This window comes from Camelus dromedarius, chromosome 14 (assembly GCF_036321535.1).
Source record: "Camelus dromedarius isolate mCamDro1 chromosome 14, mCamDro1.pat, whole genome shotgun sequence".
In the NCBI taxonomy this organism is placed as follows: domain Eukaryota; kingdom Metazoa; phylum Chordata; class Mammalia; order Artiodactyla; family Camelidae; genus Camelus; species Camelus dromedarius.
The window spans coordinates 34,567,275-34,590,777 of record NC_087449.1 but is presented as its reverse complement, the minus strand read 5'-3'; the positions used below and the strand labels follow the sequence as shown (position 1 = coordinate 34,590,777).

The window sequence follows — 23,503 nt, the reverse complement described above, 5'->3', positions numbered from 1 at the left end:
CTTCACCTGCTCTGTTCAACTCAGCTAGGCAGTTTTATTCTGTGTCTCAAAGTCAATGCATCTTTCAAATATCATTCTGTGATTTTTTGTATCTTTACAATGTGTCAATGTAAAAGTACAGCTGAAAGTGACACTAGTAGTGACAATAAAGTGATCCAAGTTTGAAGAAGATTTATAAATAAAATTCTGTCAAAGTCAAGCTCAGAAAACGAGGAGAAAGATGATGCTGAAGTTGAAAACGCTTATGAGGTCTTAGAACAATTAGGTGTAGAAGGAAATGAAGAAATAGATGATGATGAATGATGGTGTGCTGGACAGTATGCAGTGGAAAGAGTTTACTTGCAAACAGAAGTCATTTATATTCACAGGAAAAAGTGGACTTCTGACAGAATTACCTCATGATATCAGCCCAGGTGAAGTCTTTGCTATTTTTAGATCACAAAATAATAAACTTCAGGTAAAGGAGACAGATATGTGGCACAAAAATTACTTCAACATCTAAATATGGAATATAGTCAAATAAAGAGGTGGAAATCTACTTCTTCTGAAGAAATTAAAAAATTCCTTGCTCTTCTGATTTAGGTAAGTCTAGTGAAACCAATATCTATGACTAAATATTGGTCAAAAGACCCCTTTTACAATTTCACACTGCCGTGTACCATAATGTCTCAAAATCATTTTAAATTATTATTATCAAATTTGCACTTTGCAAATAATGAAATGACAAAGTGGTAATAGTCTTGTAAAATAATACCATTGATTAATGCTTTGACTAAAAATTATCAAAAATGTTTTCACTGGGCCCAGATATTGTAATAGATGAGACAATGGTTCTTTGGAGGGGAAGGCCCATATTTAAATAATATACACTAAATAAAACACACAAATATGGAATAAAATTATTTAAGTTATGTTTAACTGAAAGGTTATATGTGGTCAATAAAAATATATTCTGGACAAGAGTCTAGTGGAGTCAGGCAAACTGAATTAGCTCAAAATGTTTGCAGTAAGCTTGAAGAAAAATTACTGAATGAAGGATGCAGATAAGTTCTACATTAGCTATGAGTTGGTCCTAAAATTTTTGACATATTCAGTACAATCCCTATCAAAATCCTAATGGCATTTTTTTGTGAAAATTGAAAAACAATGCTATTCGATAAAATTCAACACCCATTTATGATAAAAACTCTTACCAAGATGGGTATAAAGGGAACATATCTCAACATAATAAAAGCTATTTATGACAAACCCACAGACAGCATAATACTCAACAGTGAAAAGCTGAAAGCCTTCCCACTAAAATCTGGAACAAGACAAGGATGCCCACTCTCACCACCTCTCTTCAGTATAATATTGGAAGTCCTGGCCTCAGCAATCAGGCAAGAAAAAGAAATTAAAAGGATCCAAATTGGAAGAGAAGAGATAAAACTGTCACTATACGCAGATGACATGAAACTATATTTAGAAAACCATAAAAGCTCCACACAAAAACTACTAGGGCTGATAAAAGAATTTGGCAAGGTAGCAGGATACAAGATTAACATACAGAAATCAGTTGCATTTCTTCACACTAACAATGAAATTACCAGAAAAAGAGAGTAAAGAAAAAATCCCTTTTAAAATTGTATCCAAAACAATAAAATGCTTAGGAGTAAATCTGACCAAGGAGGAATTTCCAGAATATATAAATAGCTCATACAACTTAATAACAAAAAAAGAAACAACCCAATCCAAAACTGGGCAGAACACCTAAATGATCAATTCTCCAGTGAAGACATACAAATGGCCAATAGGCACATGAAAAAATGCTCAACATCATTAACTATCAGAGAAATACAAATCAAAACTACAATGAGGTATCACCTCACACCAGTCAGAATGGCCATCATTCAAAAGTCCACAAACAATAAATACTGCAGATGGTGTGAAGAAAAGGGAGCCCTCCTACACTGTTGGTAGGAATGTAGTTTGGGGCAGCCATTATGAGAAACAGTATGAAGATTCCTCAAAGAACTAAAAATAGACCTACTCTGTGATCCAGCAATCCCACTTCTGGGCATATATCCTAAGGGAACTCTTAATTAAAAAAGATGCATGCACCCCAATGTTCACAGTTGCACTATATACAATAGCCAAGACATGGAAACAACCTAAATGTCCATAGACAGATGACTGGATAAAGAAGTTCTGTTATATTTATATAATGGAATACTACTCAGCCATAAAAAGATTAAAATAGTGCCATTTGCAGCAACATAAATGAACCTAGAGATCATCATTCTAAGTGAAGTAAGCCAGAAAGAGAAAAACACCATATCCTATCACTCACATGTGGAATCTAAAAAACAAAAGAAAGAAAAGAAAAAAGAAAAGAAAAGAAAAGAAAAGAAAAGAAAAGAAAAGAAAAGAAAAGAAAAGAAAAAAGAAAAGAAAAGAAAAGAAAAGAAAAGAAAAGAAAAAAAATAGGACACTAATGAACTCATCTACAAAACAGAAACAGACCTGCAGACATAGTAAACAATCTATGGTTACTAGGGGAAAGGGAGTGGGAAAGGATAAATTTGGGAGTTTGAGAATTGCAAATGTTAGCCACTATACATAAAAAACAGATAAAAATCAAATTTCTTCTGTATAACACAGTGAACTATATTCAATATCTTGTAATAACCTTTAATGAAAAAGAAAATGAAAATGAATATATGTGTATATATGCATGACTGGAACATTAATGCTGTACACCAGAAATTGACACATTAAAATATATGTATTTAAAAAAAAAAAAAGAAAAACAATGCTAAAATTCATACGGAACCACAAAGGACCCCAAAAGCCAAAACATCTTGAGAAAGAAGAATGAAGCTTGAGGACTTACACTAATTTCAAAACATTTTACAAAATAATCAAAACAGTATGGTACTGGCACAAAGACGGAAATAGAGACCAACGGAATAGAATAGAGGGCCCAGAAATAAACCCACATGTGTAGGTCAAGTGATCTTTGACTAGTGTGCTAAGTCTACACAATGGGGAAAGGACAGTCTCTTTAACAAATGGTGCAGGGAAAACTGGGTATCTACACACAAAAGAATGAAATTAGACCCTTATCTTACACATACCCAAAAATTAACTCAAAATGGATTAAAGATCTGAAACTATAACACTCCTAGAAGAAAACATAAAGAAAGTCTATAACATTGGTCTTTGCAATGATTTCTTGAATATGACATGAGAAGTATAGAAAACAAATGTAAAAATAGACAAGTGAGATTACTCTAACCTAAAAAGCCTCTGTGCAGTAAGGGAAACAATCAACAAAGTAAAAAGGCAACCTACAGAATGAGACAATATATTTGCAAACCACATATCTGTTAAGGGGTTAATACTCAAAATAAATAAGGAATCCTACTCCTGGGCTTGTATCCAGAAGGAAATCTACTTCAGGATGACACCTGCACCCCAATGTTCATAGCAGCACTATTTACAATAGCCAAAACATGGAAACAGCCTAAATGTCCATCAACAGGTGACTGGATAAAGAAGATGTGGTATATTTATACAATGGAATACTACTCAGCCATAAAAACCGACAACATAATGCCATTTGCAGCAACATGGATGCTCCTGGAGAATGTCATTCTAAGTGAAGTAAGCCAGAAAGAGAAAGAAAAATACCATATGAGATCGCTCATATGTGGAATCTAAAAAACAAAAACAAAAACAAACAAACAAAAACAAAGCGTAAATACAGGACAGAAATAGACTCACAGACAGAGAATACAGACTTGTGGTTACCGGGGGGTGGACGGTGGGAAGGGATAGCCTGGGATTTCAAAATTGTAGAATAGATAAACAAGATTACACTGTATAGCACAGGGAAATATACACAAAATGTTATGATAACTCACAGAGAAAAAAATGTGACAATGAGTGTGTATATGTCCATGAATGACTGAAAAATTGTGCTGAACACTGGAATTTAACACATTGTAAAATGATTACAAATCAATAAAAAATGTTAAAAAAAAAAATAAGGAATCCTGTAATTCAACAGCAAAAAAAGTAAACAGCCCAATTTAAAAATGGACAAAGGGCTTGAAGAGATATTTCTTCAAAGAAGACATACAAATGACTAACAGGTATAGGAAAAGATGCTCAGTAACACTAATCATGAAATGCAAACCAAAACCACAACGAGATATCACTTCATACATGTTAAGATGGCCATTACACCAGCCACCAAAGCAGCAATGGGACTCTCATGCAGCATCTCCAGAGACACTCTGGGCTTCAAGCATTACCCCAGACCTTATAGTCAAAGCTGATTTTAAAATGTCAAAGGACTTTTCTAGAAATGACAAGATGCTCTTCACGTTGGAGAGTTGGATGTTCCTTGGTTCCTCTGTTAGAAACAGTTTACGTACCTTATTGTGTAAGTGAGTTCTACAGTATTTCAGTAAAAAGTATTTGTGGCATAAATAAATAAACAAATAATAAAAAGATGGTCATTATAAAAATAGAAACAAAATATCAGAAAATAACAAATGTTGGCAAGCATGTGGAAAAACTGGAACCCTTGTACACTATTGGTGGGAATGTAAAATGGTGCAGCTATGATGAAAAAGTGTATGGAGGCTTCAAAACAACTAAAAATAGAGCTAACGTATGATACAGCAATCTCACTTCTGGGTATTTATCCAAAAGAAATGAAAGCAGAGTCTCAAGAGAGATTTGCAATCCCATCTTCACTGTAACATTATTCAAAATAGTCAAGAGGTGGAAACGACATAAATGTCCATCAACAGATGAACAGATAAAGAAAATGTGATACATACATACAATGGGATATTATTCAGCTTTAAAAAAGACAGAATCCTGTAATATGCTACAACATGAATGAACCTTGAGGATATCATACTAAATTAAATAAGCCAAAAGGACAAATGTTGCATGATTCCAATTATACGAGATACTTAAAATAGCCATACTCATAGAAACAGAAAGTAGAATGATTGCTGCCAGGGTGCTGGCAGGAGGGGAAATTAAGGAGTTGCTGTCAGAGTTTCAGTTATGCAAAATGAAAAAGTTCTAGAGATCTGGTACAACAATGTACCTGTAGTTAATAAAACTATACTGTACATATCTCATTTATATATATATTTTACCACATTGGGGGTAAAAATGCATGTACAGGAGACTATTTTGAGGCATGGGGATAGGCAAGGGGAGAAGGGGCAAGGGGTGAAGGGGCGAGACTAGGAGAGGAATCCAGACAAAAAAAGACACAAGTACAAAGTCCCTGAGCTAATAACCTATTCAAGGAACTAAAAGAAGTCAGTTATAACTTAGGCATGGAAAGCAAAAGGAGAGTGGTAATAGACAAAAACAAGAAATGTGGCAGGGCTTAATCAAGCAGGGACTTACAGTCCACGTTAAAATATTTGAATTTTATCATAAAAACAATGGAGAGTTTCTAAATGGTTTTAAAATAAAGGAATGACAATCTGATTAGTGTTTGGGAACAATCACTCTTTTAACAGCCTTGTTTTTTCTCTGTAATGTACTTCAATTAATAAATTACATAAAATTAGGAAAAGATCTCCCCAAAAAGTAATAAAAGCAAAATTTCAGAATTATCTGGAATTAAGATTTAAGGCAAAACTATATTAAAACAGAAAGTAATAAAATTTCTGTTTCTACAACAAACATGGATCAAATAATCTGCATCAAACATAAGTTCAACATAGCTTCTCTACAGAATTCTGGTAAAGTCTGTCCCCAAATGGCAGGCATACACTTTGAATCTCCTTTGAAAGGACAGTATTAAAGGATTTATTCAATTCACAGGAAACATAATGATGGAAACATGCCTTATTTCTGATCTTTCATTAACCATAGTACAAAAAATCAGTGAGCTTCAGCTATAAAAATATCAATATACTTAATACTGGTATCAACATACTTATTAGTTATAGCATTTTTTTAAACTCCCAGATGTTTGATTTGTATCTAAAACAGCATCATATACCCTTCCACACATGTGGAACAAAAGAGTTCTCAAACTTACCTCAATCTCAAGACAGTATTTAAAATTAGAGCAAAAAAATCTAAACAGAAAAATGTCAGTTTCAATTTGCTTTTTTCCCCCTTCTTGTTAGCAGTCCACTCAAAAGAAAACATAAGCTAAATGTTTATCTAAGGAACTATTTATGAAGGCTCTATGGTAGGAAAAACCTTACCAACAGTACAGCTGTCTTCAAGTACCACATCTACATTTCTGTCTCTATATTCAACCCTGAAGTCCAGCATCCGAGGTTGCCTTTCTACAATTTGCCTAGATGGCATTACAGGTCGAAATGCCGAAGAGGAAGAGGGAGCAGGAGCTGGAGCTGGGTGACTTGCTGGATCAAATGCAGGTCCTGGTATGGTCTCACCTCCATAATCACTGAAATATTGACATAAAAGAAGGATTATCATCAACCAAATTACTACAGATTACCACTAAGAACCATATTTGGCTTGTGTTGTTCGTATCAAATTTACCTACCTGTGCATCAAGGAATAACTTAAATTCTAATTCTTCCACAAAATCTCTCTCCCAGTGACTGAAAGCCACATTACTCTTCCTTCCATCCTTGTCATTCTATGGCTGTTAGCAATGTCATACACATCATTAATTAGACTTCTGCCTTATATTGTTATGATGCTGGTAAAACGTCGTATTAAACTCTATGAATTACAGAATGTCTTAACTTTCATTTACTCACAGAATCATTATTTGATTCATTAATTCTACTTTCCACAAAAACTATTTTGAAACTTTATCATCCTTCAACTTCTACTCTCCCTCGCACTCCTAAGTCTTAAAAGATATTTTTTCTACCTTGCAGAGAAAACAGATGCCATCAGCAACAAATTCCCTTATCTTTATGACAAACAAATCCCGAAACTAGCCAACATATGCACTCTCTTTCTCTAAAATAGAGAAGACACCATTCTATCTATGCAGAACCTAAAATCATCTTCTCATTAGCTTTACACTATGGATCATCCCTTTCCTTCTAGTGTCTCAACATCTTCTCTTCTGGATTCTCCTCAAAAACATTTAAGCATGTTTAAATCTCTCCATCCTTAAAGCATAAAATGAAATCCTGGCTGTGTCCACTTAATAGCTGTCTCATTTGTAAAATGGGAAAATTAATTATACGTGTAAGGATCAAATCAGATAATGTATATGAAGAGCTTAGCACAATGCCTGGTACCTAGTAAGATCTTAAATCTCAATCTCAGTAGAGCCAAAGTTGAAACCATTAACATTTCCCAAGCCTGATTCTCCTCCATTATTCTTCCAGTCAGCGGCCTAAGCTAAAAACCTCTGGCATTATCCCTGACATCTTCTCTCTCAGCTCCCACATCTAATTAATCCTTTCCATTTTACCTCCTAAATATCTTTTAGATAAGTCATCCACCTTTCCTCTCTGAAGCTGCCACCCTAGTCCAAGCCACAATCACCTCTCATACGGACTAATGCAACAGCCTCCTAACTAATCTCTCCATATGTACTCTTGCTCCCCTGCATCTCATTCCATGCCTTCAACAGATGTCTTCATTTCATTTTCTTCTATACTCCCCTTTGTTCTTCAAACAAATTGTCAAAGTGGCCTACAAGGCCCTGTTTAACCTGAATCCTATCTACCTTCCCAGTCTTATTCTTTGCCATGCTATCTTCATCTCTCAGTGCTAACAGGCACAACAGCCTTTCATTTCTTCTGTCTTACTTTGATCTTTCCCATTTCATGAGGGGACATAAACTATTCCTTCTAAGAATATTCTTCCTTCCTATCCCACTCCAAAATTCCATCTTTCTTCTAGCTAATTATACTTATCCTTCATATCTCAGACTGTTTCTCAACTCAGAGCATGTTTTACTACCTCAGACTAGTTACTCCTCACCATTATCAGTAATTATGAAGCTCACACTTGTGTTTTAAATGGCAATATCATCTGCCCTGAGCTTGAGATTTTATACACAAAAGTACACAAATATTTGACAAACTAATAAGTAAAGGAATAATTATAAATAATTTAGTTTTTTAATCTGACTTAATTTATTATATATATATAGTCACCAGATTTTTTCCCCCTCAGTGGGAGGGAACATAAGGAATGCTCCTATTGAAATATCATTACTGTATATTTCCACCACCAGAACTACAAGGTCACTTCTAAAATCTCTTTCTTCTCAACCTGAATTTAAGGAAAAACAATGGCTGGAAGGCTGAATAGGAACAATAAGAATGACCAAAAAACATGTCAAAGTTAAACACTGTTTATACAATTAATAAGGAGAAAATATTTACATTTACTTCACAATATTGCTTTGATCAGTGTTTATCACATTATAGATTACATAATTGATTTTGTGGTTGTGATAAGTCTTTAACAGAGTAAGAGTAAGGAGTAAGAATAAAAATAAGCAGAAGCATAAGAATAAGCATAAGAATAAGAATAAAAACAAGAATAAGGGAAGGGAAGGAAAGGGAAATTATCAGTATGTCACTTAATAAGTATTGTTTTATAAACTTTTAATTCTAGGCCATATTTGTAGTATGCATGTTTTGGATTCCAAGCATTTCTCACTGTAGGCGTTCATCAAAAAAGTATGAAAGTGACTAGCTCAGTTCAGACACTCTAGTAATCTCTGAGCCAAAGACAAAAACCTATCCTTTCTCCCAGTTGTTACATTCAAGGAAGGAAGACATGACAACAGAGACAATGTCCAAAGCAGAAAGAAGTTGGAACCTGAAGTGAGCTTATAAGTATCTATGAACAGAATCTGTGCAATGATATTTCACATCTCTAAGTTTTGTCACAACTTCTCAGAACCTAAGAAAAACAGACGTTAGTAGGCTGGTGGTCACTGACTTACTGTTTTCTTAACTCCAAATTCACCGTTCTATAGTCTATTCTGTAATGCAAGGGCTAGGATTCTACAAAATTATATTTTTCCTTTGGCATATGGTTTCCTGATAGACTGTCAAATAGAGGATACTAGATAGAGGTTAGTAGTTAGGAGGAGAGAAGGAAAGACCTCTTTCTTCCTATCTGCATGCATTTCCATTAGCATTAGCCTGTAGCTTTCAGTTTCCTGCTTTTTTCAGCACTCTTATAACCAGTTTCTTGATATTCCCACTAATGCACAAGTAGTGGCTGGACAGTATACATTTCACAGAGGTCTGATCTCCAGCTCCAAAAGTCCCTCTGAGCTTCAAAGTTCTGTTAATCCTTTTGTTCCCTAGACCTTCAAGTGGTAACTTCCTGAAGCAGTTATTATATCTAGATTACTTCAGTTTTACTTTTTTGCTTTTTCAGTCTTCCACATCTGTGTAACCAATCCTAAATTAAATTCCCTCTGTTAAAATATTCTGGTGTGGTTTCATTTCCTTGATAACAGAGGTGTCCCAGGAAACATAGGATAAAGGAATTGGCTTGATTATGTATGGCCTTGACCGTCAATGCACACTGCTGAGTTCCCTGCCAATGGAAAATGGGATACTAGTGATCCAAGTCATGCAATGGCATAATGATTAATTAAATTATCGCTATTGAAACAAGTGCCTAAGGAGACAAAATGACTGTCTGACTTGACCATTATGCTGGTAATAATGACAAGAAGGACTATGGGCAGGCTGCTTCTGACTCTAATGGAAATGACACACTTGGAGTTTTTAACTTTCATTTCAATACATGATAAGAAAGTTATAGAGTTTTTGAAGTTGCACTTTAAAAAGTTTCTTACTTCTTGTAACCACAGGTATGATCCTCCTAACAAACAGACTCAAAATTTAATTTTGCAGCTTGTACGCTTACAGTCAAAGTTGAATATACATACTCTCTAAGTCTCTTTTGTGAAAGTTAAGCCCCAGTTTTAGAAGGAGTGAGACCCTAAGATGTGGAATGGGGATACCTGAGTGAACTCAGATGAAGGCTGGAATCTTGAACCCCAGGAGTCTCTTTTGAGTCTTTTTTGTAAATAGAAATAGCTCCTCCTCCCATGACAGAAGGTTAGCCTATTCTTGCTTGAAAACTATTAATACTCTTACCTGAGACAGTTGCCTTGAAAGGGGATGTCTATTCTCAGACCTACCTCCACCATTCCCTAATGCCTCTGAAAACAGATACAGGCATGCTCCAAGAAAACAAGTACAATGTCTTAAATGAAAGAAGATAGCTTACATTCAAACGTTAAGTATAAGATTTTGATAAATTATATCAGCAAAAACCCAGGGAATAGTTGTAGAATTGAATCTGAAGTGCATCTTACCAAAAGAGATTGGACAGGGCCAAATATAACATATTTGCTTAAGCAGCTTTAAGTACCTCTAATAGTTTGTTTGTGACTGAATTAAACTTAAGTCCCAAAGGAGCCTACATATAATGAAATGCCCAAACTTTCCTGGCAAAATATAAAAGAAATTCAGATGTTTAGAAAAATACAAATGCTGGAGTGAATTTACTATGCACAACCTGATTCTGTATACATCCCCCCATTAAACTGTCCATGAGGTTTCAGAGAACACTGCACTAAAGCATTGAAAAATATATGAGTACGGGAACCTGCATTCTTGAAAAACTCTATAGTGGCTGTCATCTGTGGGTTGGGAATGACATGGGGAGATGACATCACAGAAAAAGACTCCCTAATAGGCATGATGAGATCCCAGAGTACAGAGGTCAAAGAGTAGAGTTTAATAAGAAAAAGGTGGGAACAACCATGTTAACTGACAGCATGGACAAAAAGTGGCAATCAGAAGATTTCAACCTGAAGAGATCTCTAGTACTGCTTAATCGAACATGGTATTTCTAAGACACAAAATTAAAAGTCAGTTGACTAAAATATTGCATGAACTATAAATAGTAGAAACCTAGACCTGGCAGCCTAAATTCCAACTTCCATAACTACAATGGAGACTCACAGACACTCTCAGTTTCCAAACACAAGCTGGTTCACAGACATAAAGTCCCTGATTTTCCAAAGAAAATGTAGCAGAGCCACACATATATACTGTAATTTTTCCTCAGGACTTGCCAGAGAGCTGTAGTCATTTACTAGGGGGTTGTGTACTGACAAAAGGAAAACATCCAGATCTGCAGGGGATTGCCAGATGCTAACTCTAAACAAATACTAATTCCTGGGGATATAAAAGTGGAAGATTATGGCAGTAGACGAAGTTTTGGTCCAAATCACTCACACTGGGTTCATTCATCCAGTCAATCTACCCTGTGTTCCCCCCACCCCCAGATCCTGACAGATATCCCATACTGGCTTCCTGACCCATGGAATTAGGGTTATTATGTAGGAAGAGACAACATTCTCTATATTAATTTGCAAGTACCATGACAAGTATTTTGCTTCCTCCCAGCAAGGTAAACAATATACCTTCACTGTTTCTTCCTGAAGATTATGTCAACTCTCTTGCTCTTTGTCATAATAATCTAGCCTGGACAGATCTTGATCACCTAGGTATTCTACAAAACAACATTACAGTGACATTAATGTAGACTGGTCCTAAAGAGCAAGCAGCAGGTACTTGGATGCTTTGGTAAGATACATGCATGCTAGAGATTAGGAGATACGCACCACAAAAATGTAGGGGCCTGCCACTTTGGTGAAGTTGCTGGGGTCCAGTGGTCAGAATCATATCAGAGTAAAAGGCCGGTGGCTGCACCTTGTACTTCCCATCAATGCATAAGAGATAACTAAGATAACTGAGAAAGAAAAAATTTGGACTGGGAAAGGAAAGAATGGTTATGTATAATATGCTGGTACCAACCAAAAACAGATGCTGAAACATCACAACCCTAATCAAAGATATCCCTGAAGACATACTGAAAGAAAAGCCTCCCAGTGGGGAGAACTTAAGGTTGTACTACAGGTTGACCACTTAATTTAGAAGGAGAAACAGCCTGACATATAAATCTGCACTGAATCATGGGCAATAGTTAAGTGGTTGGCCAACTGATCAGGACTTGGAAAGAATAAAAAGAAAATTGGTTGACATGGAAATCTCGGGAAAAGAAATGGAAATGGATCTTTCAGAGTTGACACAAAATGTGAATATATGTTTCTGAGGTGAATGTTGTCTATAAGCTATTTGCTGGGGGGGGGGGAGGCTCTCAATATGGATAAGATGATATTGTTCTGTTGATGTCAGTCAACTTTTTCCCCTTGCTACCCCAGGTCTGCTCAATGTATTAATGTACGATGTAACCATGCCAACAGGGATGGATGTAAGGCATAGACACAATAATGTAAAGTTACCCTTACCAAGTCTGAAGCTGGCTAGGGAAGCTACAAATAAACTGCAAATAACAAAGACCAATACAGAGCCCCCAATATGGAACCATTCCTCAGGTAATGGGTCATTTCTATCATGAAAGGGGCATGATGCGTTGTCACATAAAAAAGACACTTTTCTGAATACGAAATTGACTCCCCTGAAAGCAATGCTTCTGCCAGCACCACTATTCACGGATTTAGGGAATGCTTTATTGACCTATGGCTTCCCACACAATATTGGCTCTAACCAAGGAACTCATTTCACAGCAAAAGAAGTGCAGTATTGGCATCATTCATTACCCAGAAGCATCTCACTTGACAGAACAGTGGAATAGCCTGGTAAAAATAGTTATGGCACAGGTTAAAAGAAAATACCTTCAAAATTTAGGGTTCTACCTTAAACGAAATGGTATATGCTTTGTATCAGTGACCAAAACACAGTGCTATTACTCATATTGCCAGAAAAAAAAATGGGTATGGGAATTAAGCGATGGTGATTCCCCTTATTACACCTAATAACTTACCAAATTTTTATTTCCTGCAACTTTGGGCTCTAGCAGTTCAGAGATCATAAAATATAATGTTTCCACAGTACTTCCACTGTACTAGAATTTGAAAATGCCACTTGGTCATTTTGTACTCCTCATGCTACTGAATCAATTAGCAAAGGACACAGTAGTAGTAGCTGGCTCTGATTACCATGGAAAAAATCAGGTTGTTGCTACCTAATGAACTGTTTTCTAGGGTATGCCCAAAATTAAGAGTTAATGGGAAACTAGAACCAATTTTTTAAAAAGGCAGGTCCATTAAGGATTCTGACTCTTCAAAAATGAATGTTTGAGACATCCTACCAGATCAAGAACTTTGACTATTTGAGGTACTGGCAAACGGAATATAGGATAAACAGAGGAAGAAGAAACTAGTAAATAACAACCATGGCTTTGTGACCAATAACAGAACAAAGGACAGTGGCAGCACATGTGCGCACACACACACACAAAATTACAGTTTGCACACTGATCACAGTTTGCATGCTATCAACATTACCCTAGCAGTGACAGCACCTTAACAATGGCACCCATTTGTTTTCAGCATCAACCTTTGGAGTTAGCTTCCAGTTTCTTTCAATATTTTAAAAGAAGCCTCTGCATCTTGTCAAAGAAAGACTTCTTTCTTATATGTCTGGTGTCAAGTTCTAGAGCCCTTCCTCTGAGCTGCATAGTTCTGGTAACCTCAACCTCTCCCAAGCTCTTTCCTTTTTTCCTCCAGTACTAGGAGTGACCTTGTACCCCTTAGTGATCAAAAGGGGGCTCTTCTGGGCAGGCCTGTCCTGGAGTAGGCTTCCTAGAGTGGATGCCTCGCACCTGCCCCCATTCAGTCCTGGCTCTGCCTATCCTTCTCAGAGGATGCTGCAGCTTTAAGTAGGCTCCCTTCCTCATTGACCAGCAGGACCCACACCCATCTGGGCCTGGTGATCCTACAGTCATTATATCTGGATTGTTTCAGTATCCCCTTTTTGCTCTTTCAACTTGCTCCATATCTGTGTAACAGATTCCCTATATAAAAACCCCTCTTTTTTGAAATTCCTAGAGAGTTTTATTTTTTTCTTTACCAAACTCCAACTCTAGGAGATAGTTTAATATATCTAATCAAAGCAGGTTATTTGGTATGTTTGTCAGCCACAAAAGAGAATTCTTTTTAAAGTTATCACTTGAAATTTTTTTTATTGGCCATAATTACTCTATTTAAAGATCAACAAAACAATGAATTTACACTGGAAGTTTTTACTGGCAATCCAAAAAAAAAAAAAAAAAAAATAGAGGAAGAGAGATTACCAGTTATCAGTTGTGACTAATGTTCAATGACATCCAAAGAATGCAAAGACATCCAAAACTGTTGACTCAAAAACAAAACAAAACAACAAAGAAACCCCAGTATTTTTAAGACTGTTCATCTATAATTTGAACTTGCTAGTCTTCTCTAGTTGAACAACAATCCAAAAAAAAAAAAAAAAAAAAGACACTGATTGGTAAGGGAAACTCTATGGAGAAATCTATTTATTTTAGATCTAAACTTCAACTAAAGTAGTGTTTTATTCCTTACTCAACTTTTCTCTACAAACCACACAGGTCCTTGGAAGGCAATGAACAAAAGCAAAATAAACAGAAACTCTGTACTTGTCTATTTCAATTTTTAAATCTAGCATCTATTCTCTACTAATACAAGTAATTCATCAGCGCTTCTTTCTAACAATAATCTCCAAAAATAATTCTGAAAGGCTCTGGACAACATTCTGAATAAATAAAATACTATACCAAGATGTAGTAAATATATATGTACACACTTGGTATTTGCTATGACTAAATGAATGGTTTATGTTTATGACTGCGTAAGTTTTACACTTTATAAATATGTTATATTAGTATTGTACTGTCCAGTGAAATAAGCCCTGGAGGATGAGGGAGAAGACTTGCTTATGTTTCCTACTCCATCAACATCATGCTGTATCATCTGGGCCAAGCAACTTCATGCCTTATTCTCTCTACCTGTAAAACGAGGGATAAATAATATCTGCCTATACTTGCTTACAACTAAAATAGTAACTGTAAAAACAAAATTATGGAACAAAAATGTTATATACATGAATTAAATGTCAACTACTTAACTCAATGGAAAAAAATCTTAAAACAAAGGCTGTGACACGCCTGGCTTACTGAACTGAAGACGACAAAGTGGTGTAAAAGAAAGAGCATGACTTTTAAAATGAGACAATCCAGACTCCACCACTTACAACATTTGTGGTCTTGAGTGAGTCCATAAACTCTCTAATCTAGAGTTTCCTCATCTATGAAACATGAGCATTTAACTCTGAAGGGTTTTAATGAGCATTAATAAAGAAAAATACATCAATTACCTAGCACAGTGCCTTAAACATTTTTTTAAAGTTAGTTTCTTTGCCTTGAACTTATGAATACATTAAAAAAAATGTTTCCACTTTTGAACTCATGTAAAAATCTGATTTCAGGAAAAGCTATAAAGCAGAGATTGGGCTCTTCTCCCTCCCCTACATTCAACTTAACTATAAAAATCAAACATACAAAACAAAGATTCTTTTAACGGCCTACATACACCATTCCTAGCATTGTGTCTTCCATTTTCAGTGTTAAATCTATGACAAAGTACAAAGAGCCCTCTTTCATTTCCTCTGGGCAGTAGAAATCCAAAAGGAATTTTCAGTTATGTCAAATCCACAATCATTTCAAAACTAAAGAACAAAGTTAGGAAGGAAAATGTTGAAAATAGTTGAAAGCTATTACTTTTTTCTATAGACATATGATTCATTCTTTAAACAAGAAAAACAAAACAAACAAAAACCCACTCTGATGAAAGTTAAAGCCCAAATATTATAGTAACCCTATTAGGAATCAATTTAGTACTGAATCTCTAGCTATAAAATATATTAAGCAAAAAGTATCTTCTATTACAGGAAAAGTTGGGATATTTCCAGGGATCAGGGAATTTCTACAGTTCACTCATAGCAAATACTAGTAATTGTCAAGATGTATCAAATATGTACTCAGAACCCAGCAGCTGAATCCACAAGGGTTTAGCAAGCAAAAATTCTGGCACAAAGAGTGGAATAACATTTACTCAAGAATAAAACTGGAGCCATATTTAGCAGTCTAAAACTTTCTAAACCAAGGGGAAAAATAATTTTGAAGGAAGTTCCTGTAATCATATGGTTTGCTTTCTAGACAAGGGTTTCAACAGAACTGATGCTTTGAAACCAGAAAAAAAAAAGGGGGGGGGGGGGCGGAGGGAGAAAAAAAGAACAAATAAACAAAAATTTGGTACAGACTTTGGAAATCTGCCACATTTACTCTGGATGAAACTCTTACAGGTTTCAAAAAAGGTGGGAGTGGGGACTAGGTCTGTTTATCATTGCTTTCACCTAAAAACCATTAATCACTAAGGGTGGTAGAGGTACCAAACAGAATTTTTCTTCCTTTCTAAATATACACAGTTTCCTACAAAGTACAGCACATCTTGAAGTTTATGGTGAATTTTTTGATGTTTTTGCAACAGCACTTTCTTCCTCTTCAAAACAACCTCATTCCTAGTCTGCTGTTTCTGTTTGCCTCATCTGCACTTAGAAGATCATGCTTCAGTGACTTAGAAATCCCAGCCACCAAAATTTAAGCCAAAGTTTGAATTGAGAGGAGAGGAGGGAAAAAATCAAGTAATTAAACTACACTTGGAAGAGAGAATGGTTTTACCTCCTATGACTTTATAGTGTGTTTTTTTAATCCAGAACCAGTCTCCAATTTTAAGAAAAGTTATGAATTTATTTTTAATTTCAGGAATTATTTTTTGACTACTATAGTTCTCTTGGCATCATATTATAATTTTGCCTCTGGCAATGACATAAAACCACGAAGACTATTCCACATGTTAACACTGGGTACTTCAGGTAAAAGAGCTTAGTGCTCCAGGAAGTTTCATTATTAAAAACTTACTCAAATTGTTGCAAGTTATCATATACTTAATTTAGAAACCTAAAGGAGAGGGAAAAAAGAACTGGCAAGATTGGGGATAAAGTCTGTATAGTTAGATGATAACCATGCTCTGCGGTTATTGAGCCATGTTTTCTCACTACTAACAGTTTAAAGGATTCAGTTCCTTCCATCTTATGAATGAGATGACCTTGAAAAGTTTTCTCAACAATAAAATCACCTTTAAAAATGTTATCACCCAATCTGAAATAACATTAGACAGAAGTTGGAGACTTTAGGAAATTTGTATAACTAATAAAAATGTCTGAAAGAAGAATAACTGTATTAATGAACTGACACATCAAAGATCAAATGCTCTATCAAAAAGCAAGACCAAGAAAATTAACAACTGTCTCTTTCTTGGTTTGCTAAATTCTCATCCCACCATTAAGCACACTATAACATACCTTTGCAGAATGCCATTTTCCTGGGGTATTACACCATTTATAGCTGCCTGCAAACAGAAAACAGAGAAAATCATTTAAAGAAACAGGAAAATGCTCAGAGTGGAATGTGGTGAGGTAAAAACCCCTGTATACTTTGAAAATTTAAACAAAATATTGTCTCCTTAGGAATGAAAAAAATTCTCTATTAAATGTTTCTCTCCTACTATATAATAAAACTGCATTTTAGAGAATTAAAAAAAAAACATGCATTTAGAACATAATATCCCCAAATCTTGAGTCATTAAAAGCTTAATTTCACAGTCTTCATTCAAGTAAAACATCCATAAGACCAATGTTTAAGGATGTCAGAACAAGTAAAATCAATACCTTAATCTTTTTAATATTACTTCCTTCCTCAGATTGAGAGGAATACATAAAATCACAAATGAAAAATACCAATAAGAATGTTAAAATTAGCTCAGGAATTAAATTCATTCTTTCATGCTACAATCATTATTCTCAGAGAAAAGAACATGTAGAAGGAAAAAATATAGGGGCAAAAGTTCTTTGATAAACACAACACCACAATTACATTAGGTTACAAAAGTAGCAGGAGCATCACTGGGGAAGTTTCCTTATATAAAACACTCCTGAAACTGGTCTCTAAGCTAACGAGTCACCAACTACTTGGAACACAGCACAAATGTGACATGATACAGACATTTTTGAAGGCTACTAAGCAAACAGGCTGTTATATCCTGGATTGTAGGCAGGTCATTGCAGTGTAATAGAAAAGATTACCTGAAGGAAAAAAATGACTTTTCCAACTCTGCATTTGCATCATAACAACTTCTTCCTCCTTCTCCCCAAAAAAGAAAGAAATAAAAAAAGGAAAAAAGAAAAGCTAACACTTCAATGTTTTATCAATTGCCTAGAAATCTACTGCAAAAAGGAGTTTGTGTATTTTGTGAAACAAACTTAAATCTTTGCCAGAGGTAGGTCTTTACAAAGTTACACTACTGAATGGAAACAAAATAGTTTAAGATGCTCACTATGAATTTTGAGACTTCTAACACTCCACTGGCAAAATCCAAAGAAATCCACAGATTAATATAGACAGTGGATGGATATCATAGAACTCTGACTATTCTGGAGGCCCATAAATTCTCTGAGTCAAGCAAATGCTAAAATCAGTTTTCAAAGCCACAAATTCAACAGAAGCATCTCTGTGTGGTGCCAGGTCAATTACCCCTTTTCTGTTGACAGCAATGGTTCCACATACAAATATCTCCTTTGTTAAAAAATAGAAAATGGTAAGAGAATGTTCTATGATGTTGGAAACAAAATAAAATACCAGAGTTTGGAAAGATTTTGTTCAAGTTTTCACTAGAGAATGCCAAGGTATAATGGAAAGAACACTAAGGATTTATAAAGTCCAAAGTTTGAATCTAGACTCTCCCATTTATTACTTTGATGACGTTAGTGTAATATTCTATATGCACTGAACCTCCTTGAGCCTCAGCTTCCTCATCTCTATAATGAGCTAATACTAATACTAGTAAGATGGGCCTGCCTTTTTGTTCTTTAAAGGCATCAAGTTCTTTTATTTCTTAGGGCCTTCTAAAATACTGTATCTGCTTGGAATGCCCTTTCCTCCATTCTTTGTATGGCTGATTCCTAATCATCTTAATTGATGTTTCTGTTAAATATACTTTTCCCCCAAATTCTTCTCTCATCAAATCCCTCTCCCCTCTTCCACCTACTAAGTTTACTCTCACACTGAACCCCTTACTTTACCTTCACAGGAATTGGTAATTACTTATTCGGTGATTATTTGTTTTATGTCTGCCTTTCTCACTAGACTGTAGGCTCTGTGATGTAAGAGATGGTACCAATTTTGTTTACCACTTTATCCCCACTGCCTAACACAATGCCAGCACGTAAAAGGCACTCAACAATTTGTTAAGTGAATGATGCTAGAGGAGTACAAAGAATAAATAGCCACACAGTCAAGACTTGAGGAAGGCTCACAGAAAGCTTCCTGGATGAAACAGTGTCTCAACTAAGGCTAAAGGGTAAGTGAAAAGTAGCAAGATGGAGGAGAAGAAGGTAGTTTGACACACTCACTTTCAATCCTTTTCCTCCTCTAAGCTCTTAGACCATTTTAAATAATGTATTTGTTTTTGGACAGAATGTTAGCCCCTGACCTCAAACCTATATATATGATAAACTTTACATATAAATAAGTAAAATGTAATCCATAATGAAGGTACAATAAAAGTATGATTTGCTAAAGAAATATAAAATACGGAGAGAGCTTTCTGACTGTGAGGAGGAAAGGAAGTTTCAGAAGATGGATAGCATTTGATATGAACGCTGAACAATGGATAGACAGAGAAGCAAAGGAAAAATTCAGATGAATTGACTTTTGAGCAACGTTAACTTTGAGGTAGCAGCAGGATATCACTGTTGACTTAACAAATATGTATTACAGTTGACTCTTGAACTAACACAGGTTTAAACTGAATGGATCCGTTAATGCACGGATTTCTGTTGGTTTTTTTCCCCCAATAACTACATACTACAGTACTACACAATTGGCAGTTAGTTGAATCTGCAGATTTAGAACCACAGATATGCATGGCCCACTATGAGACTTGGGCATCCTGTAGATTTTGGTATTCCCTAGCAGGTCTTGGAACCAATTCCCACAGATACCAAAGAACGACTGTAATTGCCAACTACATACCAATCTCTGTGCTAAGCAATGGAGATATATTAACAGAAATAACATAACATGCCTTCTAACACGGAAAAAAATTATTCAACAAATTTACTATGAGAAGTTCAGGTAATATCCAAATAGAGATTAAAAAGTTATTTTTAAAAATAAAAGCTAGGTTAAGTAAAGTAACACCTGTTTAAAGGCAAATAAACGAAGCCTTAGAAATATTTTAATTCTTTCCCTAAGATTTCTTAAAGAAGAAAGCTTCACCAAAGAGTGAAGACAAATGAGACAAAAATAGACTCTTGAAGAATTCATATATGTAAGAAAAAGAGAAGAGAAAGCTGAAAACAAAAACAAAATAATAAAAATGGAAGGGTTAGAAAAGAGGGAAAAGACCAGTAATGTGTCATAGAGAGGTCAATGAAGGTACTGTAAGGAGACAAAACTTCTAAATGTGAAAACAGTCGAATAGACAGTTTAAGTAAGAACTAGATTATAAAAGGGTAAGAAATACATGAGAAATAAGAAAGTAAGTATAACTGATCTTGAAAGAGTGTGAAAAGGATAAGGACAGGGACTGTAAGAAGAACGGCTGCAAAAAGTTTTTATTTGCTTTTTTTTTCTTAAGAATAGTGAATTCTTGAGTTCAAATAGAATTCACTGGAAAAGGAAACAATAAAGACTCAAGAAATACAGGGTAAAATTAAAAGTTTGGTTCAACAAACTTACCAAATGACTATTCATTGCCAGGTACTATGCTAGACTTTGGGGATGCCTGGTATCTGATGTAGGGCCCAGGAGAGCACAAATAGAGGGGATACATTTATTTATTTATTTATTTATTTATTTATTTATTTATTTATTTATTTAACTGAAGTATAGTTGATTTACAATGTTGTGTTAGTTTCTAGTGTACAGCAAAGTGATTCAGTTATATACACACACACATTCTTTTTCAGATTCTTTTCCATTATAGTTTATTATAAGATATTAAAAGACATTGAATATAGTTCCCTGTGCTATACAGTAGGTCCCTGTTGTTTATGTATTTTATATATAGTATTGTGTATCTGTTAATCCCAAACTCCTATTTTAACCTTCCCCAAGGGAATACCTTTAGAAAAGAGGTTAGATTTAGCAAAACCTAGATTATAGACTAGAAACAATACTGAACAGATAAGAACCATGTATCATTTGCTAAATGCTATCCCATTGGTTTTTTTGTTTGGTTGGGTTTTGTTGTTGTTGTTGTTGTTTTGGCTAGGAAGATATATCTCTCATTCTATAAATAAGAAAATAATGATAGGGACTGATTAAATATTTGGCCAAAGAAACAGAGAATAAAGACAACATTTCTATTTCTGGGACTGACTCAAGCACACTATGGTGGCTTTTCATTAGACTGCAATATATTTTAAGAATAGCATCTTGCCTTGACCTAGTTTACAGAAGTTTGAAAATCCATTTTAGCATAATTTTATTGCTTTCACCCTAATTCTGTCTATGATATTTTTAATCAGTTAATTTACCACGGTAAGAATCCAGCCTCTAAGTTTTCTTTAGCAAAATCTGACAATACCCTCTGAAATGTCATTTCCCAGCGTCCACTGGAAGACACGAGAAATATGTTTAGCAGAGTGAAAGCCAAGTTCAGAGGTAGGCCATAAGAAAATGAAGATATTATCTTCGGCCTCAACAGAAGGAGAAAATGATGACACTCATGGTGGGCTTTGGGGAAGGGAAATAGCAAAAACTCCTGAAGACATCCTTACAATGTCAGATATGAAAGGAAAATGAGCCACTGGTAAATTGGTGGATTGTAAAACTGCAGCATCTAATACACATATAGCAAATCTTGGCTTTGGTCTTTTTATATTTTTTCAACAAATGACCCCTAAAGAAAATGCCAATGAGATTTCTTGAGAAGGGAGGGAGATGAGCCAGGGATGTACAGACAGCATGCCAAAACCTCAATGATAACTTCTGAGTAAAGGAGTTGTAGTAACAATAAAGGTAGCTAATATTAATATAGTTCTTACTAGGTGCTATGCATTCTCTAGGTGCTGTACTCATATTAACTCATTTAACTCTTATATTACACTCATTTTACAGATGAGGACACCAAGAAAACAAGTAGAAACCTGTGACAACACTGAGATGAAAGAAAGCAAAAGCAAAAGATGAAAGAAAAAAATGATAGATTTCAAATTTTTAAATGTTTGCACTTCAAAAGACACAAGTAAGAAAATAAAATGGTAAGTCACAAACTCGGAAAATGTATTTGTTATATATGTGTGTGTGTGTATGTGAGAAGGAATCTATATTCAGAATATATAAAGAATTCTTATAACTCAATAAGATGACAAGTCAATAAGAAAATGGGCAAAAGATATGAACATAAACTTTTCCAAAAAATATATAGGAATAGACAGTAAACATATAAAAAACTGTTCAAATTAAATAGTCTGAGAAATACAAATTAAACATCAGAGGAATACAAATTAAAACCATGATAAGATACCACCACATACCTATTGAAATGGCTAAAATTAAATCAGACAAGAAACAGATACAAGCTTTGGCAATAATGCTGAACAACAGGAAGCCTCATATACTGTACAATCATTTTCAAAACTATCATGGTTTTATATATAAAGGTAAACATATAATCCAGCAATTTTACTCTTGAGTATTTATCTAAAAGAAATGAAAACATAATCCCCTAAGACATGCATAAGAATATCATATCAGCTTTAATCACAACACCCAATAACTAGAAGCAGCCCAAATGCCCAACAACAGGCAAAAGTTGTTTTGTGTATAACACATTGTTTAAGTACAATAGAATACTATTCAGCAATAAAAAGGGACAGACTATAGATACATTCAACCACATGGGTGCATCTCTAAAACATTTTGCTAAATGAATGAAGTCAGACACGAGAAAATTCTACATGATGTTGCGTATATGAAACTCTAGGAAAGACTAATTTAATCTCTAAGAAGGCAAATCAAGGATTGTTTGGCGTGTGTAAGAAGGACAGGGAAGGGATAATAGGGAAATTTAGGAACAATGACTGTGGTGGTGGTAGTTAAGTAGGTATATACATCTGTCAAAATTCATCAAACTGTACACTTTAAAAGGGTTCATTTTATCATCAATAAAGTTAATTTTTTAAAAAAAGAGAACCACAAAGAAATCCACTTCAAACACACTAAAATGGGTGAAATTAAAAAGACTAACACCACCAAATGACGGTGAGGATTTGGATCTCTCATACATTGCTGATGGGAATGTAAAATGCCACAATTACTTTGCAAACAGTTTGATAGTTTTATATAAAGTTAAATAAACATTTAGCATACAATTTCACAATTCCACTCTTAGGAATTTACCCAAGTGAAATAAAAACATGTGTCCACCAAAGACTAGTATACAAATATTCATAATACCTAAACACTAGATACAACCAAAATGTCCATCAACCAATGAATAAAC

General features: G+C 34.9%; 1 protein-coding gene across 2 annotated transcripts in view; it reads right to left on the bottom strand.

Annotated features, from left to right (window-relative positions):
- FAF1 (Fas associated factor 1) overlaps positions 1-23,503 on the bottom strand; it is a 376,824-nt gene that overhangs the window by 255,763 nt on the left and 97,558 nt on the right. For both annotated transcript variants that reach the window (XM_031465103.2, XM_010984732.3), the window contains exons 3-4: positions 17,298-17,344; positions 6,237-6,442 (exon numbers count right to left, since the gene is read on the bottom strand). In XM_031465103.2, the coding sequence (XP_031320963.1) occupies positions 6,237-6,342 (106 nt within the window). In that variant the 5' untranslated portion in view covers positions 6,343-6,442; positions 17,298-17,344. The remainder of the gene's footprint in view (positions 1-6,236; positions 6,443-17,297; positions 17,345-23,503) is intronic.